We start from the raw sequence: 23,110 nt of genomic DNA, 5'->3' as shown, positions 1-23,110 counted from the left end.
TCCATTTGATTCACCTTTTATTGTTTATTTTATTTTCACTTACTGAATACGGGACAGACTTGACTGGGGGAAAGAAGGGGAGAAAGAAAGAGGGAAAGAGAAACAGCTGAGAAGAGGGACGGGGGAGAAGGGCAAAAGACATAAACCAACAGAACGGGCAGAGAAAAAAAAATGCATATATCAATCACCTGGATCACCTGCTGAGAAAGAAAAAAGAAAACAAGCAGAAGATTTGTGCTTATTTTTAATCAAATCTTTATGTAATTTTTTATGTATTTCAAAGAGATCAGTACTGGAGTTTAGCGCATAAAGGCTGTGGTATGTGTCACGGTTTAGATTACATAAATAAAACGGGATAAATAAAAGACAGACATGTTCCACAGTCAGTGGATATTACTGAAATGTAAGATGGACTCGGTCAGGGCCAGTAAAAGTGGTTCCAGAAAAAAAAAATCAAACACACTTTGACTGAGGAATGACCACAGAGACACACATGGGTCAGAATCTTCTTACCCCTGTCCTGCACGCTGACTCTTCTCGCTGGTGTGAACAAAATGTGTGGGCTGAGTGTGATTACAACTCTGTCAAATAACTGATACTCTGAAGTTGTTGACATGAAAGTTAAAAGGTACTTGGAAATTAGAAAAATCCTTCCAGTTCACAAATAACTCAAGAGCAATAAGCAAATGAGATCTATGTAAGAATTAACTGAATGTATGCTTAAATAGAAATAAAAAACATCAATTGAGGACAATTATTTTCAGTTTTTGATGTATGTTCTGTTGGCTACATGACTACGTTTTTATTGGCGTGAAACTACTAGGTTATAGCTAAGACACAGGAAAGTGTCTTTAAGATACCGATACCAGAGGTAAAGCAAAGCACAGAAATGTTTTTCATGTCCTCTAAGGTCAACCATATGGAAAATCGAAATTTGCAAAAAAACCCAATTTTATTGCTAACCTGATTAAATTAACAGATATTGTGGCATTATCGCTAAACAAAAGGAGCTAAATTATTCCCATTGCAAACTATGATTCATCTGAAACTGTGTGTGCGTGTCTTTGGGCAGGTCCTTCTTAAATGCCTGAAAAAGCACACGTGGAAGCTTTGTGATTTACTGTTGGGTAGCTTCGGTTAGAATAGTCCCAGAAACACGAATCAGACTTTGCCACATTTAAAAATGAATGACATGTTCTGAAAAAAAATTCAAACTGCCCTAAATAGTTTGTCTGAAGTCAATCTGGAGACTAAAGACACACTTCGATTCAGGGAGAAACTGGAACAAACCACTTAATAAAAGTTTTGTATCAACCTAAATACGTGCTCTGGATCTCAGAATTTTGGGTTCCTTTCCAAAAGCTCATAACTTGTCCAGAGCTTCATTTCTTCAGTTCTTTATTCACTTTAACACCTACATTGAAAAAAACCTTCAATGCACCCGCTCTCATTCCTGTCTTTCAGGAAAATGCTGCACGAGTTTGAAAAGCACAAAGATTCATGCTTCACGAACATGATCGCATGATGTGTCTGTTTGATTTATTGTGTCGATGTGGAGGTTTTCTATGTTGGAGCCTCCTAATCAGTGAGCTTTAAAACCAGATTCGATCTCGACCACCGGCGTTAATACAAAGCAGCAGTGCAGGATGATAGATCGCTAACCAGACCATGGATAGAGATGTGAGTTTATTTTGCTATTCTTGGTCTGTCACCTTATTTACCCAGCAAACTCTGGGGACAGGATGCAGAAAAGGGCAAAGTGCTGAGTGAATTTAGTGTGGTATAAATCATGCTTTGTGTTATTTGGTATAACAAAGGTGGAGTCCATTACTCATCAAGGCCGAACAAAGCACCAACAAGAATTTACTAAGCAGTGAGATAATGGGTTTCTTGTTGATGGAGCTGAGAGACTGCAAACACACACACACACACACACACACACACACACACACACACACACACACACACACACACTGTAGATTGCAGATAATATACTCAGGACATTTAGCATATTGTTGCTCTTGCAGAATAACTCAAGCTGACATTCAGTTCATTTGTGCACATGAACTGAATATTTATACGTTCCACTAAATGCAGCAGCATTAAAGATCCTACAAACAGTGATTGAGAAGTTATCTCTGATAATTCAGTGAGCAATTGTGTGCATTACTCTGTGTATAGTATGTTGCATGTCTAAACGTACTGTCTGCATTGGAGCATATACTGTAACGCTGCTGCAGGTGACAGCTTTTAATGTCTTCAGACACGCAGACTTTAATTAACTCCTGCATGTTACTTTAACTGATACATCGTTCTTCATACATGCTCACTGCTGTGCATCATTAAGATATACTTGTCAGCTAACAATCCAAGAATGTTTTATGATGGATGTGCTCATTGGCTATAGTTCAATGTGACTTTACAGCAGATTTGTTTTTCCTGTTATTTGGGTCAGGTAAATGCTGGGAAGTTAGTGATTTAACTCCCGGCACTCCACAGAGTTTGTATTCCAGCTGTGAAATAGCAAACTGAGTTATGGCACACCCATCACTGCCAAACTGCCCTTCAGCAAGACACTGAACTTTAGAACTGACAACTAACTGGGTCAGTGCACTGTGTGCTGAACTTCACTCTTTGAAATGTCTAGTGTGGAAAAGGGAAAATTCTAGCAAGAAGCAACTGCACAAGTTTAAAAACAGCAGTAAACAGAAACATTACCAATACAATGTCGTGCTCTTAGCTGATTTTGAGTATTCAGGATTGCTCAGAAAAAGGAGAATCTCAACACTGACAGATTAGCCTGGCATACAGAATAGAAAGCTCCTGTAAGCTGACAATCAGAAGGCATTTCAACGTACAGCGAGACAGATGTGCTGACCACATAAATTCTTGATCCAACTCTCTCTAGATCTGTAGCTTCAAATCTTGAAGAAAAAACACACTGATTCTGAGTACTGACAGTTTAGTCTACACACAACAACAACAAAAAAATAAAATGTAATTATACAGTCCCGAACAAAAGTTTAAGACCACTTGAAAAATGGCAAAAGAAATCATAGTTTGCATGGTTGGATCTTAACAAAGTTCCAAGTAGAACTTCACCATACAACAAAAAGAAATGGGACTGAGACAAAGCATTATTTTTGAGCATGTAATTTATTGAAAACAACAGTTAAACTGAGGCAGGCTGTTTTACAGCTGATCAAAAGTTTAGGATCACACCTCCAAAAAAACCGTAAACCACCCCCAAAACAGAAATCAAAATTTCAAACATGAACTCAGTAATGAGCAGTGTTGGTCAAGTTACTTGAAAAAAGTAATTGGAAGTAACGCGTTACTGCCCATGTCTGATAATGAGTAGCTATACTATTGTCCATTTTTGTAAACATCGCTTGCCATCAAAGGTTCTCATTTGGATTTGGATCAGGGGAGCGTGCAGGATGGTCCAAAAGAATGATGTTATTCTCCTGGAAGAAGTCCCTCGTGTGTACTGCAGCGTTGTCCTGTTGATAAACACAGTCGTTACCACACAGATAACAGCCCTCTGTTGTAAGGAATGCTCTCTGCAACATCTGGACATAGCCAGCGGCCGTTTGCTGCCCGGCACTTCCTTCCACTGAAGGAAAAAGCAATCCAGACCATTATGGCTCCCCCTCCACTGTGGCACACAGAAAACATCTCAGGTGGGATCTGCTTGTCATGCCAGTAACGTTGTAAACCATCAGGACCATCAAGGTTGCATTTTTTCTCATGAGAGAAGAAAACTTTCTTCCACCTTTCAATGTCCCATGTTTGGTGCTCTCTTGCAAAGTCCAAACGGTCAGTTCTGTGGCGTTTAAGGAGACGAGGCCTTTGAAGATGTTTTTTGTTTTTGAATCTCTTCAGTGTCAGATCCCGTCTGATGGTTACGGGGCTGCAGTCAGCACCAGTAACGGCCTTAATTTGGGTGGAGCATCATCCAGTGTCTTGATGGACAGTCAATTGGATCCTCTGGCTCAGTGCTGGAAATTTTTTTTGGGTCTTCCACTTGACTTTTTTGTTCCGTAACCCTTAGGATCATTTAAAAAATTCTAAATTATGCTTATGCAGTTCAACAACCTGACCACATTCAAAAAAGGAATGCTTTTTTTCCTTTGCCATCATGACATCATGACAGTGTGACTACCTGATAGAAAATGACAATGAATCGACATTTTTAACAGATTTGGCCTTCTAAGGGCGTGTGATCCTAAACTTTTGATCAGCTGTAAAACAGCCTGTTTCAGTTTAAGCGTTGTTTTCAATAAATTACATGCTCAAAAAAATGTTTTGTCTCAGTCCCATTTCTTTTTATTGCATGTTGAAGCTCTACTTAGAACCTTGTTAAGATCCAACCATGCAAAATATGATTTTTTTGGCCATTTTTCAAGTGGTCTTAAACTCTTGTTCGGGACTGTATATATAGGGTCACTCCTCACTCTGCCTTGTTCCCAAACAGTAGCAGCGTCAGTATAATATAGCTGTCAGGTAATTATCAGAGAATGTTGTATGATGGATGTCCTCAATGGCTGTGACTTTATAGCAGATTTGTTTTCCTTGTTATTTGGGTCAGGTGTTATTAGCTGGTTATGGTCCGGTACTATAAATCAAGTTCGACGCACCCCGGATAGTTTTTTAAACTTTATCTTATTCAGTTAAGATATGTACACACATACACGGGTGTTTTTTATATCAGCAATTTTCTGCTTTAATTAAAACAAAACAACTTAAAAATTGGAAAGTGTTGTTAAGATTGTGCCAAAGCAACAGGCAGTGATATAACAATCAGAGGATCAGGCAGGTGAACAGGCAGGCATAAAGCAGATAAAGGCCCACACTGCTTTTTCTTGTTGATGCTGATAGTAATGGTATTCGTGGGAGCCAGAAGCTGTTTACGATGAAACATTTGAAACATTTGTTTGTGTCTTTTTAACATGGTTTGCTTCAAAGAGGTAAAAGACCATATTTATCTCTCATTTGTGAGGAAAACTTTTTAAAAAATTATATCATAATCATCAGTGAGTAAGAAATGTGCCCCTGATTGTAATGACTCACGAGCTTGTAGGTGCTCAGATCAGCGGTTCCAGTGTTCATGGATTGAGTGGGCGTGTCTGTGAGAGCACAAAAATATACATCACCTGTAAGAAAACAGATTGTGTGCTATATTTATTGCTGCTCTATGCTTAAGTTCAAAACTGCATATGCTTTGTGGAAGTTGGAGACACCTCTTAGAAAGAACCACAGTTTTCCTCCTTTAGCTCAAATGATGGAGCTTAAGCTCGGTATAACACAGGAAGGATTTCACTGCCACTCAGTTTCCCAAATCTGATTGAATAAAACCCCAATATGAATAATTTCATGATGTAAATGAACAGGACGCTGGTGCATATGCAGTCAGTCTACATAATAAGTCAGTCTGAATAAGCCAGCTTCATTGTTCGCACACATTCCTCGCTGCACAGCACTTTTTCTTAGAGTGACAGTTTTTCACCTATAATTATGCGCACTGCTTCTGCAACACAATGCTAACCTCTATTTTGCCAGATCACTATTATCACTGTTATTACCTTGTTGTCACTGCTGTGTTTGCTCACCTGCAATGGCGTTTTGTCTGTCTGTCTTTGAAATTAGGCCGCGCTGAGACTGGGGATGTACATGGATGTGTACAACTGTGATTAAATATGGGTTTTCAGCAAAAAGTTAAGACAGCTACTGGTTCCATAATTGCAGGTAAAAGAAGAAAAACAAAAACATGAATAAGTGAGACCTTGAAAAGAGCATCATTTTTCAAAAACTAATGTAAATTTATGAGGAAAACAAAGCTGTGAGGTTGATTGTGAAGCTTCTAATCAGAGTAGAGCTTATGTTGCACTTCTTTTTTTTTTGCATTAAAAAATAGTGCAGTGTATTTAGACAAAAAGAAGTGAGGATGAGGTGACAGCTTTTGTGCATTCAACACAATGGACCCATGCAAGTACATTACTGGTTAAATCATCAATATGGCTCCGTACTCGGCTGTCACGACAATTTGATCCAGTCTTGCAAAGTGAATCGGTGGCAAAACTCTCCACATTTTTGGGAGTTAATTTGTGCTTTTATAACATCAAATACTATTCAACATTTTGTCATAATGTAGCACTTTGTTCCCAGAAAGTATCTAGTTCTTTAATATAAATGTAAATATGTGACATTATGAGTTTTTCCTTGGAGTACGTATAATTAATTCATTTTATTACATTTTTATTTTGTTTTACCCTAAATTTCCCCAAAAAGTGCCATCACACGCAGGTGAATAATTGATATTTTCCCCCTGGCTCGCCTTAGATGAGATTAGCAAAATTCTTGCTATAATGAATATTCCTATCATTAGTCATTTCTTCATCTCTGGGTAGTGCACTGAATTTGACCTCCAAGTTTGATGTTCTGATGTGTGTCATCCAGTACAAAATCAAATTTAATTCATTGCTTTCTTCTGCTGGAAATTATTAATATCAATCTTGCTGAACTCATGTCCTATCTTTGCTTATGTCATTACCTCTGGCTGAACATACTTTTGTCATTTATTTGATCAAAATCTTTCTGTATAGAATACAGCTTAATTGATTTATACTTCAAGAGATTTTCCAATTAAAGTGACAAATCCAACAAGATAGAAGACATGCTGTAGAGCCACCGAATCATTTAAAAGATTACAATCCCCCCTCAGATCTCCTGTGCTCCTGATTGGGATGAGAAGATGATCACATGAATAAATGAGCAACGTTTGCACATAAGAGTCAAAAAAAAGAGAACACCTGCACATTTTTTCTTTACCAATCATGCTTCGTGTTTGAAAGCACACAGATGAGCTATTGTTCTATATAGATAAAAATAAAGGGAGAAGCCTTTAGTGAATGTACTTGTATAGCTCCTTTTAACAGCAAGGTCATACAAAGGAACAATAACAACACAGGACTGCAGAAAATACATATAAAGGACTTTATATAGCTTACAATATATATATATATATATATATATTTTGATTTGGTACAGTGATGGTAAAGAGAAAGTACACGCTGTCAGTTCTGAAGTTTTACATATCAGGAAATAGAATCATTTACCAGGTTGTAACCTTATTTAAATACAACCTCAGATACACAACAATATATGACATGCACTATACCACTGCTACAACAGAAATGAAGCCAAAAGGAAAATGCAGTGTGTGAAAAACTGAGCACTGCCCATGATTCAATAACTTGTAGAACCACTTTTAGCAGCAAAAACGTGAAGTAAATGTTTTTACTTTATCTGTGTCTCACATTGTTGTGGAAGACTTTGGCCCACTCTTCTTTACAATGCTGTTTCAGGTGAGGTTTGCAGACATTCATTTATGGACAGACCTCTTGAGGTCCCACCGCAACATTTCAATCAGGTTGAGGTCTGCACTTTGACTGGGCCAGCACAGTGATTCTTTCTTTTTCAGTCATTCTGCTGTTTATTTGCTGCTGTGCTTGTGATCATTGTCTTGTTGCATGACCCAGTTTAGTCCAAGCTTCAGCTGTCAGACAGATGGCCTGACATACAGAGGGGTTCATGTTTGACTCGATTACTGCAAAGTGCCCAGATCCAATATCTGCAAAACAAGCTCAAATCATCACCCCTGCACCAACATGCGGACAGCTGGTGTGACGTATTTCTGCTGGTTTCTTGTGTTTAGTCTTCGCCAAATGTAGCACTTTGCATTGTGGCCAAACGCTGATTTGGATTTGCTCTTGTCTGTCCAGAGGACATTGTCCAGATGTCTTCTGGTTTGTTCAGATGCAGTTTTGTAAACCTAAGCCATGCCATGCCATGCCATGCCATGCCATGCCATGCTTTCTATCTATCTATCTATCTATCTATCTATCTATCTATCTATCTATCTATCTATCTATCTATCTATCTATCTATCTATCTATCTATCTATCTATCTATCTATCTATCTATCTATCTATCTATCGTCTATGTATATATATATATATATATATACATGTCTTTTAGAGAAACAAGACTTTTCTTCTTGCAGCCCATCCAAACAAACCCATATGTGTTCAGTCTCCTTATAATTGTACTATGATGAACATTAACATTTCATATACTGATCGAGGCCTGAGGAGGCTGAAATGTAGCACTTGAGTTTTTTGCATAGCATTCATAGCACAGTCTGACCTTGGGGTAAATCTGCTGGGAAAATAGACAACTGTCTTGAATGTTTCCACTTGTAAAAATCTAAGCTCATTGCTGTTGTCTTTCCTCCTTGGCATTGTGTTAACACATCTGCTCCAGACCAGAAAAGTGCCAGAACTTGTGCTTTTATAAAAGTGCTCACACATGCATTTGATGATTATACCTGGCTGCTGCTTGCCCTCGTAATCCTTATGGAAGTGATAAGTACTTGATCTTTTTTTTTTTTTAAATAAATGACACAGTGTAGTACGTCATGTTCTGTTGCTCATCTGAGATTGTATTTACCTAAGAACCAGATTATTTTTTAATATATGTAAAATCTTATAATTGAAAGAGGGCGTACTTTATTTTTACAACAACTTTACGATGCCTTGTTTTGCCCTCACATGGGTTTTAGCCTTCAAATATATCCTCTTGCTCTTAGCCGAGCTTTTTAATATCTCTGATATTTTCATCTGCCCAAAATAAAAGGTCAGTAAAAGGATAAGAGATTGAAAAAAGAACAGCACTCAACAGTTGCCTTTATGTTGCATGGTAGTGTTGTGACTCTGGAACAAGTTGGCTACAGCTCCTCCTCACTGTCCTTTTCCATTTGCAGAGGCATGAAATGATGGCGTATAATGGGGCGCGCAGCTACTTCAGCTATACCAACTGCTGGCTAGATGCCAAATTGGAAAAAAGTGAGTCGGTTCAAAAGAGGAGCTGTCTGTGGTATCCTTGGTAACTAAAATTGCTTAACATTTTTTCTCAAAGGTCAGAAGAAAAACGGGAAGAAGTGGAGACTTGGATTCCTCCCCCACATCTGAGACTTCCTTTAAGCTTATTTAGTTTTCAAGGTGTCCTTTGAGAGGGAGAGCGACACAACCAAAGGGAAGGTGACAAAGATGGAGGGGCTCTTCACCCTGGCTCTCTCTCATCATCATGACAGGGAAAAAAACGGAAAGGAAGACGGATTTGCTGGCACATACTTATTCACCTTCCAGTACCAGACTTCACTCGTTGTATAATAATGAAGAGAAAATGAGTACACTCTTTAATATTTAACGTAACATTTTGGGAGCGCGCATTTGAGACTATTAGTGAGATGCTACTCACAGCTGAAAGTGTATATTTAGGTGGCCAGTAAGCGCAGCACAATGACAAGCATGCACATGTACAAATGTAATTTCCTTTGGAGAGCCAAAAGCCTCTAGAGGCTTTGTAGCTGCATTACAAATCAGGTCGCCATGGCTGCCACCATAAAGGAACTCCATTAAATAATTGACAGGGAGCAGAAAATGGCTAAATGCATAACAGGCAGGCATAAATCCATTCAGGAAGGAAAAGTAGATTGTGTGACAAGATGGAGCGATTTACTAATGTGACAGAGAAGAGAGAATGGTCTCATTTCTAACTAAAAAACACAACATTCAGGTAACTGAGAAAAAGTTTTTGTGGACTGAGGAGCTTCCTAACAGTGCTGGTCCAAATCAAAAGGCTCCATGCATACATAAATTCTGTCTTAACCTCATTATTTTTTACTTACATAATAGTTATTTATAGGTGAGGCTGTGCAGCTGAAACAAATTGAGACCCGTTTGCCTCTGTTACATGAATATTAATTAAAAACAGAACAAAGACATATGATCTGAACCAAAAATTTATAAGACTGCAAAACAAGTCACTTAACAGCATCGCTTGGAGAGCAAGCACAATCATCAGAAGGTAATGTCATAACAAATACCGCGATTGTGAAGTTCTAACGCCAGGCAACAAAGTAATCACTAAATTGCTTCTGAGCTGTTAAAATGCAATTGCCATGGTATTAACAAAACAGCACTAACTAAAACATTGCTGCAAAGGTAAGCCTATTAGGTGCTTAACAACAGCTAATAGGCTGTTAGCTATGTCAGCGGTCAGCTAGCATCTATTAGCTAACAGAGGTCACACGTGCCGCAAACTGTCTCATATGTGTATCAAACAGTGTTGGTCAAGTTACTTGAAAAAAGTAATCAGTAACTAATTACTGATTACTTCCCCAAAAAAGTAATCCCGTTACTTTACTGATTACTTATTTTCAAAAGTAATTAATTACTTAGTTACTTAGTTACTTTTTAAAAACACGATTTACAACCTGAAGAGGTGATAAAATGATAGATCTTTCAGCCCAATTCTACTTTTTCTACATAATCCATCATACAAAATGTAATCAAATGGAAAAGTCTCTTTTTTTAACTTGTTTTATCAGTTTTAATCTTTTAACTTTATGCATCAAGCAAAGATTTAATTATCTGCAACATTCTCTGACTTGAATAAATTAGTTTAACATTTAAAGCTATTTTCTACACATTCCAGCACATAAAATAAAATATTTTTTGTGTTTACACTCACTCTTTCAAATAGATGCAAGTAAAACACAGCAGTCAGTTGAAGAATCCGCGACTTTCTCTGTGAGTTTCCCATTACGTCGTAGCTACTCGGTGCTTGTTGGAAGTTTAGGGGTTTTTTCGCTGTAAAAAGAAGTTTTCTTCCCACGCACGATGGACGCTAATGTTTTTGTCACTTTTTATGGAATCAAACTCAAAGTAAGGTCAGTACTTCCACGCTTTAAACGCTGCACGCTCATACTCTCTCCCGCACTCGATATGTGATCCATTGTTGATCTGCACACAGCTGTTGTCTCTAACGGCGCACTCGCTTACGTCACTGTCATGAGACATTCTCGCAAAAAATCACGGTTTTAGTAACGCAGTAACGCAGCGTTCCTACGGGAAAGTAACGGTAATCTAATTACCGTTTTTGCAATAGTAATCCCTTACTTTACTCGTTACTTGAAAAAAGTAATCAGATTACAGTAACACGTTACAAGTAACGCGTTACTGCCCATCTCTGGTATCAAAGCCACAATTATTGCAGACATGCTGAACACGTAATTCTAAATGTTACAAATGATGCCAAAAGGAACCAAAAACTGAAAGATAAGGAGGACTTTCTGCTTATTAAACAGCTAACAGACTAATTGAACCTCGATGCAACCAAAGCTTAGATGTAATTTGTCTAACCTCTACCAGAGATTTTAAGTAAATGCAGCACGACAGATAGATTACATGGACATAAGTACAGGGCCACTTAAACATTACACTGACAGGAGCTGTTTAGCCTTGGAAGCTTACAGCGTGAAGCTCTTGGTACACAGTTTCTGTGCTGATGTTAATGTGAGACAAGTTACTGAGTCAAGAGAGTTGGACACTTTTACACATTATGCACATTAGCACGGGGCAAGAACATTCTGTAACTGTATATGGTCTGTTTCTGAGTTGCTGTGGTCCCTAAACTCTTCCATCCATCCATCCATCTTCTTTCGCTTATCTGGGGCAGATAAGCAGGAGCAGCAGCCTAAGCAGAGAAGCTCAGACCTCCCTCTCCCCAACCACCTCCTCCAGCTTGTCCGGGGGAACACCCAGGCGTTCCCAGGCCAGCCGAGAGATATAATCTCTCCAGTGTGTCCTGGGCCTGCTCCGGAGCCTCCTCCCAGTGAGACATGCCTGGAACGTCTCACCTAGGAGGCTCCCAGGAGGCATCCTTATTAGATGCCTGAACCACCTAAAATGGCTCTTTTCGATGCGGAGGACCAGCGGCTCTACTCTGAGCCCCTCCCAGATGGCTGAACTTCTCACCTCATCTCTAAGGGAGAGTCCAGCCACCCTTCGGAGGTGCTGATTCTCATTCCCACTGCTTCCCACTCGGCTGCGAAGCCCCCTAAATTCTTCAACTTTGTGAAATTACAGCTCACAGTTTATTTGGTTTATCTATTTGCTTGATTTTGTACATCTGTTGCAATGGGGCTGAAAACACCTGATATCAAAGATTAAGAGGTCTGGCCCACTTTTTTCCATATAGTGAAAAACCTGTGCTGTGTGTTGTTCGAAAAAAAAAAAAAAGAAGCTATTTGTATTTTTTTTTCAAATCAGCTTCTTTACCCAACAGCCAAACAACCAGCAATAGAAATAACTGAGCCATACATAAAATGTCTAGTGTGTGATAGATTGACCAACAAGCCATGATGCACAGAAAGATGTGACTTAGTGCTTGGGAACTAGCTCGAGGAGCAGAAGAGCAGAATAAAGTCCTCTTGGGGCTCCATTGTCAGGAAGAAGAGATCAGAAACACTGGCAGGAGGTCGGAGTCGTATGATGTTGTCGGGGTCTGATGGGACAAAGAGTCGGAGGAGCATGCCGGAAACAGAACAGTGTTAAATAATGTGTGTGATGAGAATTGCTTGGTTCAAATAAACTGCAAATACTGCACTATGGCAGTAGAGTAATGTAACAGTATAGATAAAGGCATGATGTAAGTGGTGCGTTAGTGCTTGTGATGCAGCGCTGACCAGAAATAGCAGACAGCAACAACATCAGCGGCAACAGAAAATGGTGGCAGCAGTGGTTTAAATCAAATGACGTGACATGACAGGAGCAGCAGCAGTGAGAGACACACGAGGAAAGACATAAATGGTATTATTGACCTTGAAAATGGCGCTTTAGAAAAAAACAAAACAAAAGGAAGTGGAGCTTGTTGGTTATTTGTTATGTAGCACTAGCGGCAGGTGTTGGTGAATTAGTCGAAACAGTCTGACTTTTATTCATTTATTTTTTAAATTTTACCCAAGCAGGTCCGCTGGACTAGAAATTTGCAACATTTTGCTCTGAAGGCCTTTGAAGAAGTTACTTTTCCGTTCTTTAGTTTTATGTATGTTTTGTTGCCACGTGTTTCTGCATGTAGAGCAACACTGATGTTGGATTTAGGGGCCATGCAGTGCCTCCTACATTATCCACATTTTTGTATGGTCACTGACTCTCACGCCCTCATTATAAAGGGAAGATCATCAAACTGACTTTGACTGAGGCTAGCTGGAACACCAGTAAAAACTTTAGTTGGGATGCGTATATTCCACCCTTGAGTCTCATTGGTGCACTTTCCTCAGCTACTTTAATCCCAGCTGTTTTGTTTTGTCACCGTTCTGGTTTAACTCAATGCTTTTGTGTTCCAGATTTTTTTTGCCCAGCTTTTTAATTCTCCTTTATTCCTGTACCCTATTATCTGCCCCGCTCAGCTCTCTTCTGTTCTCTGCTGTTTTTCCTTTGTTGTCCAAGGACACCCAGCTCTGACTGGGATGGACACAATGACTGTTGGAAGTGGATTTCATTTATCACTGTGGCACTAATAGCTGCCCATCATCCCTATTGCCGTGAGAGCCCTTAAACCTCCAATAGTGACAGGTGGTGAGTTGTGTAGGAAAGGCCATAAAATATCCACCCAGAGGGTTTACAACAAATAGGAGGAAGTAAAACAGACATAAAGGATTTAAAGTCTGATGAGGGGAAGTGCTTTGTGAAGCTAGGTGTGTCTTGTAAGTATACAGGATGACTCTGTAAATAGGTCAACAATAGAAAATGGTTTTCATTGCTACATAATTAACAAAATAGAACAAATCCAACAGATTTTAAAGGGTCAGGGATGTTATCAGTGAGCACTGAAAACCAGGATTGTTTTGGGACCCCAAAGCAGGTTGAGAATGTTGAGAAGGATTATAGATAACTTTTGTCTCAGATCTGTCCTTGAGCTGTGTTCAGCATGCCCACATTTCCCCGTGGTGCCACATGGATAGTTAAGTGCTTACAGGACAATACAGTAGTAATCAATCTCTGTTAATCTCAGTCACAAGTCTGGACATGGGTGGTACCGTATACACATGTGGGTAACAGTTTGATTGCAGCTGTTGCAATATTATAACATGGGTCAGTGTGGCTACCATGGTATACACCTTTTAATGCAGCTGAACTGGAGAAAAAAATGAACGCTAGAGGGGTATAAGTTTAACATTCAGTCAGATTAAAAGAAGTTATATAGACTCACTGACCACTTTATTAGGTACACCTGTTCAATTGCCCCTTAACACAAATATCACAGATACCTACTAGCAACTTGATGCATTTAGGCATCTAGACTTGGTCAAGAGGACCTGCTGAGTTCAAACTGAGCATTAGAATGGGGAAGAAAGGTGATTTAAGTGACTCTGAACATGGCATGGTTGTTGGTGCCAGATGGGCTGGTTCGAGTATTTCAGAAACTGCTGATCTGGTGAGATTTTCCCACATTATCTCCAGGGTTCACAGAGAACGGTCCACAAAAGAAAAACTAACCAGCAAGAAAAAGTTCTCAGGGATAAAATGCGTTGTTGTTGCCAGAGTGGTCAGACTGCTTCAAGCTGATAGAAAGGCAACAACAACTCAAATGACCACTTGTTACAATGCAGAAGAGGAATGCAGAAGAGCATCTCTGAATGCACAACATGTTGAATCTAGGCTACAGCAACAGAAGAGCCAACACGTTCTCACTCCCAAAGCGTAATATTTTACGCTAGGTGACAAACCGTCAAAATATTATGCTTCTGGGCACCCAACATGTCCATAAATGACGAGATAAGAAAAAGGAGGAAACATGAGAACCGTTTGGAATCAATCTACACATGTTCGTTCATTTTACTTAAATTGCTTTGGAAAACTATTTAACATCATTAAATTGCTGGTTAATGCTAGGGATAAGGTTATGGTTAGGGATAAGGTTATGGTTAGGGCTGGAATACATGGCTGGAATGTGTATTACCGCGGGACCATCATTCTACTGGATTTCACCAATAACCCGGCGTGTAGCATAAGAACGCAGAAGGTCACCTTTCGCGTTCCTCAGGAACACCGCGGGACGTGAAACATCGTTGGGATGTTACTCGAGAGTGAGAATGGGCTGGAAGACCACATTGGGTGCTGCTCCTGTCAGAATAAGCTACAACACAGGCTCACCAAAACTGGACAAAAAAAACAAAGACTGGTAAAACAGTGCCTGGTCTGTTGAGTCAACACTGAGATGGGGTCCGAATTATATCAACAGTTCAGGCTGGTGGTGATGGCATAATAGTGTGAGGGATGTACTTTAGAACCAACTGAGCATGGTTTCAGTCCCACATCCATCTCTTTAAGATCACAGTGGGCCCAGCTCCTGATGGCTGCTTCCATGAGGATAACGCACCATGTTACAGAGTTCAGATCATCTTGAATATGGCAGTGAGTTCACTCAAATGGCCTCCACTGTCACCAATCCAGCACAGCACCTTTGGCATGCAGTAGAGGTTCACATCATGGATATGGATGAACTGTGAGATGCAATCATGTTATTATGGAAAAACACCCTCTGAGGAATGTTTCCAGCACCTTGAAGATTGCAAAGTGTTAGCTTGACAGGTAAAATAGAAACTTGCGGGATAAGATCAAAATGTAGATTATTGTCAAAATGTTGTGGTCGCAAAGAAACTATTAATGTGCAAAAGTTGTCTAAATGTTTCAGGTTGAACTAAAGCTTCGGTCCAGCATTGCCATCTTGTGTGTGTGTGTGAAATGCAAAAACACAAAACAAAACAAAACTGCAGTCACCCCCTCAACACTTTTTTGTCTTATTAGTTTAAGAAAAGGAAAATTAAGGTGTTATGTTTGTTGTCAGTAACTATAAAGTTTGCATAAATTTGGCTTATCAACTTTTTTTTCTCTTAAAAAAAATCCTTGCCTTAAGTAGCAATTCCCCCCTCGACACATTGGCTGAAATAAAATAATAGTTATTCACAGACTGGCTGGAGGTAATACACAAATCTGAGGGAAGAATTGTGTCTGTCCAGGGATGACTCAGTTTAGCTTATGTAAGAGTCTAAATGTGATTAAAGAAACAGCTCTATTATTATTTTACTCACTCATTCTCACCTCACCACGAGCAGAAATCAGGCAAGAGAACAGAACCTGACCTAAACAGGTATAAGTGTGTTAGAACAAAAATGCTTAATTGTGTGTAAAACCCGGAAACAGACGAAGCTGCTCCTTTGCTTTCTTGTTGAAAATTCATGTCGTGCTCTGTCAGAAGAAAAGCAGCTCAATTTCTGTCTTATGGTGCTTCCTCAAATAGAGCTGAAGCGCTCCTTGAGGACTTGACTCGTTGTCAGATGTAGGAGAAATGTTCCAGAGCTCTCACTGAACACATCCGTTGTGCTTCAGCTGAAGAAAGCTGAGAATAAATAAATGCATGTGTTGAACAACTGTACTCTTTATTTTATTTTTTAATTATCATATCCAGAGGTCAAACCTTACATTTGTTTAGAGCTAGTCCAGCTCATAATACCTTTATTACAACACGGTGTACTTAACAAATCAATAAGCAAACAAGCTTTTCTACGGTATATCTTGCACACAGCTGACACTCGAGTGAACACTGAACTGTGTTTTCTGAGATCTTCCCATTTTCAGCACTCTCGTTCACTTTAGATAAATCAAACCAAGCGTGAAAGCGGCCAATACTCACAAAGCAATGAAGCTGCATTTCTCAAAAAACGGTTTGATTTCAGGTGACGTTTGCACCTCTCTGTCCGCTCGCTTAAATCACACGCAGATGAATACAGAGATCTTCCAAAAACGGGCAACACTTAAAATTTTTAAACTCATGTTGACCCCCTCCCTGCACATTTGTGCTTGATATAAGAATTATAAATGGCTTAGTGAAGGGACTTCAGTGGAAAGTTTGTGGGAAAAAAGGTATTCTGACAGACACAGAGCTCCAAATTTACCACCCTGTCTCTCAGCCAATGGCTTGGATAAATATTTCACCATGTTTCCCCTCTCAGAAGTAAAAGGTTTGTGAGGTTCTCCTGGAGATGACTGACGACTGTTGCACAAGAAGGCCAGTTACAGTGTTTCAGAGCAGAAAATAGCACACTATATTGTGCTCTATGGGGTAGCCTAGTGGAGGTAATGGAATTCTCCATTAGCTTGGACATTCTGGTTACCTATGGACAGGTAATTCCTGAGGGCCGCTGTATCTACCAGAGATGTGAATAAAAAAATAATTTAAACATCACTGACTGTGTTCAGGTCACACTGTGTTATAGGAGGTGATTATAATCCACTGCCACTGTGTATTTAGCTTGCGCTTTCATCATAATGCAAGGTTCAAATATGGTATGCATTTTGAAAAATGCTCTAGATTTCTATTCAGACTTGCAGATGGTCCAGCAATGCGTAAGTCTTGAGCCACCTCTTGTTTATGTTTTCGTATAAACAGGAAATAGATGCAGCAATTTACTTATAACATGCAAATGGAGAGGCTGTTGCTTGGGAGGTAAAGCAGGTCATCGTTTATTCAGAAGCTTGGTGGTTCGAAGTCTGGCTGCTCCAGTTTTCTTTGGGCGAGATCTTGAACCTGGAGTTCAAGATTGGACTGTGAATGTTTTTTTTAGAAAACACTTATATGAAGTAAAAAGCATGAATGAGACATGTTGTACAAAGTGCATTCAAAGCTTGAGTAGAAAAAGCACCATATAAGAACCCTTTTAAATAACTGGAAATACAGTTCAATTCTAACTTGAAAGTCAATATTTGCTATGACCACCGTTTTTCTTCAACACAGTCCAATGAATGTGGATGATCTTTGCTGGGTTTTTTCCAATTTCTTGAAGACATGACTTTCAGATACTGTTCATCTACTGTAGATAGTTTTATAGGCCCTCCATCTCTCCAGTTTGTTGAGATAAACTGCACACCATGGTGAGATATACCAGGTTTTTTGATAATAGCTCATTGGGAATCACCTTGCTGGTGCAAAAATACAATTTTGTGCCTGTCAAACTATGTCTGTCTTTGGCATTTTTTATAGATTCAGCTAAAGAAACGAGAACATATGATATATTTTTAAGACAGACTGCTAGTAACCAAGTGCATAAAATGCTATTTGGTTCTTGTCTGTCTAGAGACAACACAGATTTATCCCTTTAGTTAGGTAACTTTTTGACGCTTGAATGAGTGACAGGTCAGTGTTAAGTAGTTTAATAAAAAAAAAAAACTAATATATTGACTGTAAATTTGTTAAAAAGAAGCCAATGTCTAAAGAAAAACTTTGAAAGAACACCAGGAAGCTTACAAAAAAAAATAAAAAATGAAAATGAAAGTCTGGGTCCTTGGTTCAAGACTTTTGCACATCTCTGTGTATGAAAATAAAATTTCTGTATTTTAATATCAACATTGGATTAAGTGACTGTGTGTAATGTGGGAGACATCCCTTGTAGCGATGCTGCTTGGTTTCTCAGCTCAGTTCTGTGGCGCACTTATGTTTTTTGTCTCACTCTGACAGTGCTCATAATGTGGCAGCGTGTCAGTGCTGGGGACTAACTGTGTTCAGCTGGTGAACACAGGAGTTAGTGGAGAGAGGGAGAAAGAACAGTATACTTTTATCTCTGAGCTGAATGCATGTTTCTGCCATATTAACCTATCACTGTTACGTCGTACGCGGCAAAGGGAACTACACGTACACGTTTTTTGCCGTTGTTATTGTTTCTTGTTACCCTGCCTCTCCAGGGTTAGTAAAGTTCAATTTTTAGAATGCAAAAATAAGAATGATTAAACCCACAGATGTTTGCATCAGCACATCCTGCTGCAAGATATGCAAGAAGCAGTGTAATGAAGTGTCAAAATGCGTGCTCTCTTAGCCAAACCGGCAGTCATTTGTCTCCAGAAGGACGATGAGAGGATTGTGTGTCCAATGAGAGTGTGCCTGGAAACAGCTCTGCCTTCTAAAGGTCTGAAGATGAGTCATGGTGGCAGAGAACTGCCCTCCACCCCCCACTGACAAACAAATATCCCCCCACCACAAACACCATCTTCATTACTGAGTAATGGATTCAGAGAGGAGTGTTGCATTACTGCGTATCTATTATGAATTCCGTAGAAGCATGGCACGCACTCATCTTGGCTCTGTTTCATATTTATTTGACATTGTTGTCTGTGTGTTTAGTCTCCCCTGTGAAACTTAAGTACATTTTAAGTGAGGGGTGTAAACTACTCAGATTAGTGGAGGGATTAGAAGAATGAACACAAAGTAGTTGTTATATAACATCCACTAAGGACGGATAACCTGAGCTGAAGGATCTTGGAGTCTGACAGTGTGATGGTGCGCGGCACATGAGTTTACATGGAAACTGAAAAGTTACTGTCTCGTATAACTAATGACAAAAGTAACCTACACCAACGCAACTATCAGTCGCCAGTTGTAGCTGTATCTTTTTCTTTCTTTCTTTAGTGTCGCAGTATTTTCTGCCACCGTCAGCCCACAAGACCTGCCATGGGCGACAACATAATGACACCTGTCTCAGATAAACGACTGATGTTTCATTCAGCGTGGCAGTTCTGATCCGAGGCGTGTGAGGCTTTTTAAAGCCGATTAAAAAAAAATCTGATCTGGGTTAGATGTCTGTGCGTGTGTGTTGGTGGTGAGGAAAGGATATAATAAAGCGCTCCTAGCAAAGCGCTAGTTGTAGCCCCGGTGTCCATTCAGAGTCATTCTGATTTAGATCAATACCATTTGCATTATGTGTTGGCACTAGTTAATAGGCACCAGTGTGCATCAGAGGTGCTGGACTAGAGAGCATTTTGACATTTTGTATACCTTCACTCAGATGTGTCTACAACCAGCATCTCTTAAAAACGCACTAGAAATGATTTCTGAGGAGTGTTATAATGTTATTTGACAGCCAAGTTTGTTAATGTCCATACTTAATCTGAAGGTAACAGAAAATGAGCTGCAGGTGGCAGCGAGCTCTGTAATATTTGTGACTAGCATAATACTAAGCTGTACAAACACTGGAGAAAATGTTTAAAGATGAAGTCATATTTTAAAGCTACACCTGACAAGCTGAACGTTTAAAAACCTGTCAATTGAGTAAAGACCCAAGTCGAAAAGCACTGAATGTAATTTGACAGTGAATCACAGCGATCCTTACCAAGTTTTTTTTATGTTAGAATTAACAGCAAAGCAGAAATCAGATAAATAGCCTGGAGAGTGGAATATAGAATTTTCATCAATGATGCATCTGGTGCTGATGAGTGCTGTGGGCGTGCCGCCAAAACATGCTGTGTCGTACACACAGATTTATCATTTTGTGTGAATAGTGGCTATTTTCCCAGTTTTGTACAAATTCGAGCCTTTCACACCTCATTTTGTCCTTATTTTTTTTCCCTGACACCTCCAGCTGCTATTTGAAACCACTGAGCTGCCTGTTTGATTGATAGCTCGTTCTCTACTTACCAAGCTCAAAGAGCCAAAGAAAAAGCAGCAAATAACCCTCCGGGCAATGACAGAGCTTAAGACCTTTCATCCAGATGTCTGTCTTTGAAATGAGGGGACGTTTCTTTGATGCTACCACACTACAAGCCTAAAAGGGTGGATTGTAAATGATAAATGAACAATAAGATTTTGCTTTTGACATGACAGAGAGAATATATTAGATGAGGAGTTTAAAACAAGATGTCAATGTGACATCAAATGCTTTTAGTACTTGCTAATGATGCTTCATTTGTCTCCTTTTCTCGCAGGTATCTGGGGATCACACGACCTCTCACCTACCCAGCCCGGCAGAACGGTCAGCTGATGGCCAAGATGATCCTGGGAGTCTGGCTGGTGTCAGCATCCATCACACTGCCGCCTTTCTGTGGCTGGGCCAAAAACGTCCACACAGCCGGTGTGTGCCTCATTAGCCAAGACTTTGGCTACACCATCTATTCCACAGCTGTGGCCTTTTATATCCCTATGCTGGTCATGCTGGTCATGTACTACAAGATCTTCAGGGCAGCTCGCAAGAGCGGCGCCAAGCACCGCTTCACCGACCTTTCACGACGCGAGCGTCTCGAAACAGTGGCTAACGAGGCTCTCCGAATGCAGGGCCTGAAGCCGCCCGGCGTGGCAGAGGAGTGTGCCGCATTGTCCCGCCTGCTGACCCGCGAGCGCAGAAACATCTCCATCTTCAAGCGGGAACAAAAAGCGGCCACGACACTGGGGGTGATTGTGGGCGTCTTCGCCGTGTGCTGGCTGCCCTTCTTTATCCTGTCCACCGCCAGGCCCTTTATCTGCGGAGTGGAATGTAGCTGTGTGCCCATCTGGCTGGAGCGCACGCTCCTGTGGCTAGGTTACGCCAACTCCTTAATGAATCCCTTCATCTACGCCTTCTTCAATCGAGACCTGCGCTCCACTTATCGTGACCTTCTCCGGTGTCGCTATCGCAACATCAACCGTCGGCTTTCCGCCGTGGGTGTACACGAAGCTCTCAAAGTGTAAGGCCGAATGGTTAAAGTCGCTGCTCTTGGACACTCGGTGCTTAAAGGGCGACACATAAACAGCCGGCCTGCAGACAGACACGGCCTAACGGGATAAAAGTCAGTGTTAGTGGCTCGCTGCAGACAGCACAATCACTTCAGTGTGTGAGTCAGTCATTCTATTTTTGGAAAGAAAATCACAGAGCGTACTTGATGGACTATTCAAGTCGACACTGCTTTTGTGCATATGCCACAATTCCATCCTGTTCCAGATTTATGATGGAATAATGCCGTAACAAAGGAAATGACATATAAACACAATCAATCATTCTAGGGCTTTCAAAGAGACCATAAGGCAAGCAGATTTCTGTATATTTACAAAATTGATGTTTGATAACAAATAACGTTTGTTTCGTGGCTTTCTGAGCATCTCCCTCTCATCGTGTATCCACGCAAATCCCCGATGATTATTTTTCAAACGGGAGGTAAACACTTTGAGGCGTATTACAGGACTGAAACTTATATCACGCCATCTAAAGTCAGAGCCTTCAAGCTGGTCCTCCGACTGAATTTATTTTGAGCACCCTAGATGTCACCCAGTTGTTTAAAATCTGGTGATTCTAAGTAGAACAAAGTGGGGTGGAAAATGCTGATTTAACACAACATAGTGAGAACTTCTCAGTGTTTGAAGGTAGTTTGTTTTGTGTCTGCATGAAACACATTTTTCTTACATGCCACTGTATACATTAATCAAAACAGAAGTGGTGGCAGCGGTGTTTCATGGGTAACCCAGACACTGCATCGCACAGAAACCATGATACTGTGGAGCTTTTCACTTTTCTCCAGGCAACTAAACGTTTCCACTTTAATAATTAGAATTTCCACATTCTTAAGACTCGTTTTCCTCACTGGTTGTTGACAGTGTTTTTATCTCTCTTTTCAATCAGGATGTGTGCCCCCCCCAGTTCAGTACATTTCCTTTTTATCTCCTCAGTGACTTGTACGAACCCATGTCCGATATCATCAGTCGAGCAGTGTGTGCTTATTTTCTACCTCGATTTTTTGAAATGCTCTACATTTCCTCCCCCCAAAAAAGGTGTACTGCTGTATCATTTTGTATCGAAATGCTATTTTTTATTGTGTGAAGTCAATCTGTCTACAGCTGTGTGCGAGCGCTTTGAGTGACCACTCTGTTATTACCTTGAGAAAGAAGTTGGGGAAAGCGGTAAAAGTATTTCATCACTTTGTAAATAAAGAAACACCAAAAATGTCACTGTGGCCTAGATTAGTGTGAAAGCCATTCGTGCAAAGTCAGTGAAGTTCTTGTTCTTTGGACTGAGATTGCAGTGATTTAGGAGACAATCAACATGGGTCTTCTTGCTTTCTAGCCCCCACGGAGCATCCTCAAATGCCTGATGCACCCAGTATGTCATGCATAGAAATAAAGACCAACCTTTAAGCCCATTAGAAGTCTTTGATACATTTGTGACCTTTCTTAAAGCAGTATCGCCAAGACTGTTGGGCTACAGCTAGGATTCTTAAGGATGGTTGCCCCTCCCGTCTGCCCCAGAAATGCCTTTGTGTTAAGTCTGCTTTGAGCAAATGCTTTTATTCAGAGTCTGGGTAACAGCTGTCTGCTTACTCCAAGGGAAAAACAGTGACGAAGAAGAGTAAAGTAGGATGTGTCTCGTCTTGTGGTCAGAAGGTATGTCTCAGTACAGACATATTTGGGT

The 23,110-nt window shown here is 40.2% G+C and overlaps 1 protein-coding gene across 1 annotated transcript in view; it reads left to right on the top strand.

Annotated features, from left to right (window-relative positions):
- Window positions 1-22,841, top strand: part of htr7c (5-hydroxytryptamine (serotonin) receptor 7c) — a 32,020-nt gene extending 9,179 nt beyond the window's left edge. Inside the window, exon 2 of the mRNA XM_005933313.2 lies at window positions 20,661-22,841. Coding sequence (XP_005933375.1) covers window positions 20,661-21,399 — 739 coding nt within the window. The 3' untranslated portion in view covers window positions 21,400-22,841. The remainder of the gene's footprint in view (window positions 1-20,660) is intronic.
- Window positions 22,842-23,110: the final 269 nt, after the last annotated feature.

The sequence above is a fragment of the Haplochromis burtoni genome, unplaced genomic scaffold (genome assembly GCF_018398535.1).
Source record: "Haplochromis burtoni strain Fernald_Lab_line unplaced genomic scaffold, NCSU_Asbu1 Contig_166, whole genome shotgun sequence".
Classification (NCBI taxonomy): Eukaryota; Metazoa; Chordata; class Actinopteri; order Cichliformes; family Cichlidae; genus Haplochromis; species Haplochromis burtoni.
The sequence above is the reverse complement of the archived record's forward strand: the minus strand, read 5'-3'. Positions and strand labels throughout refer to the sequence as shown.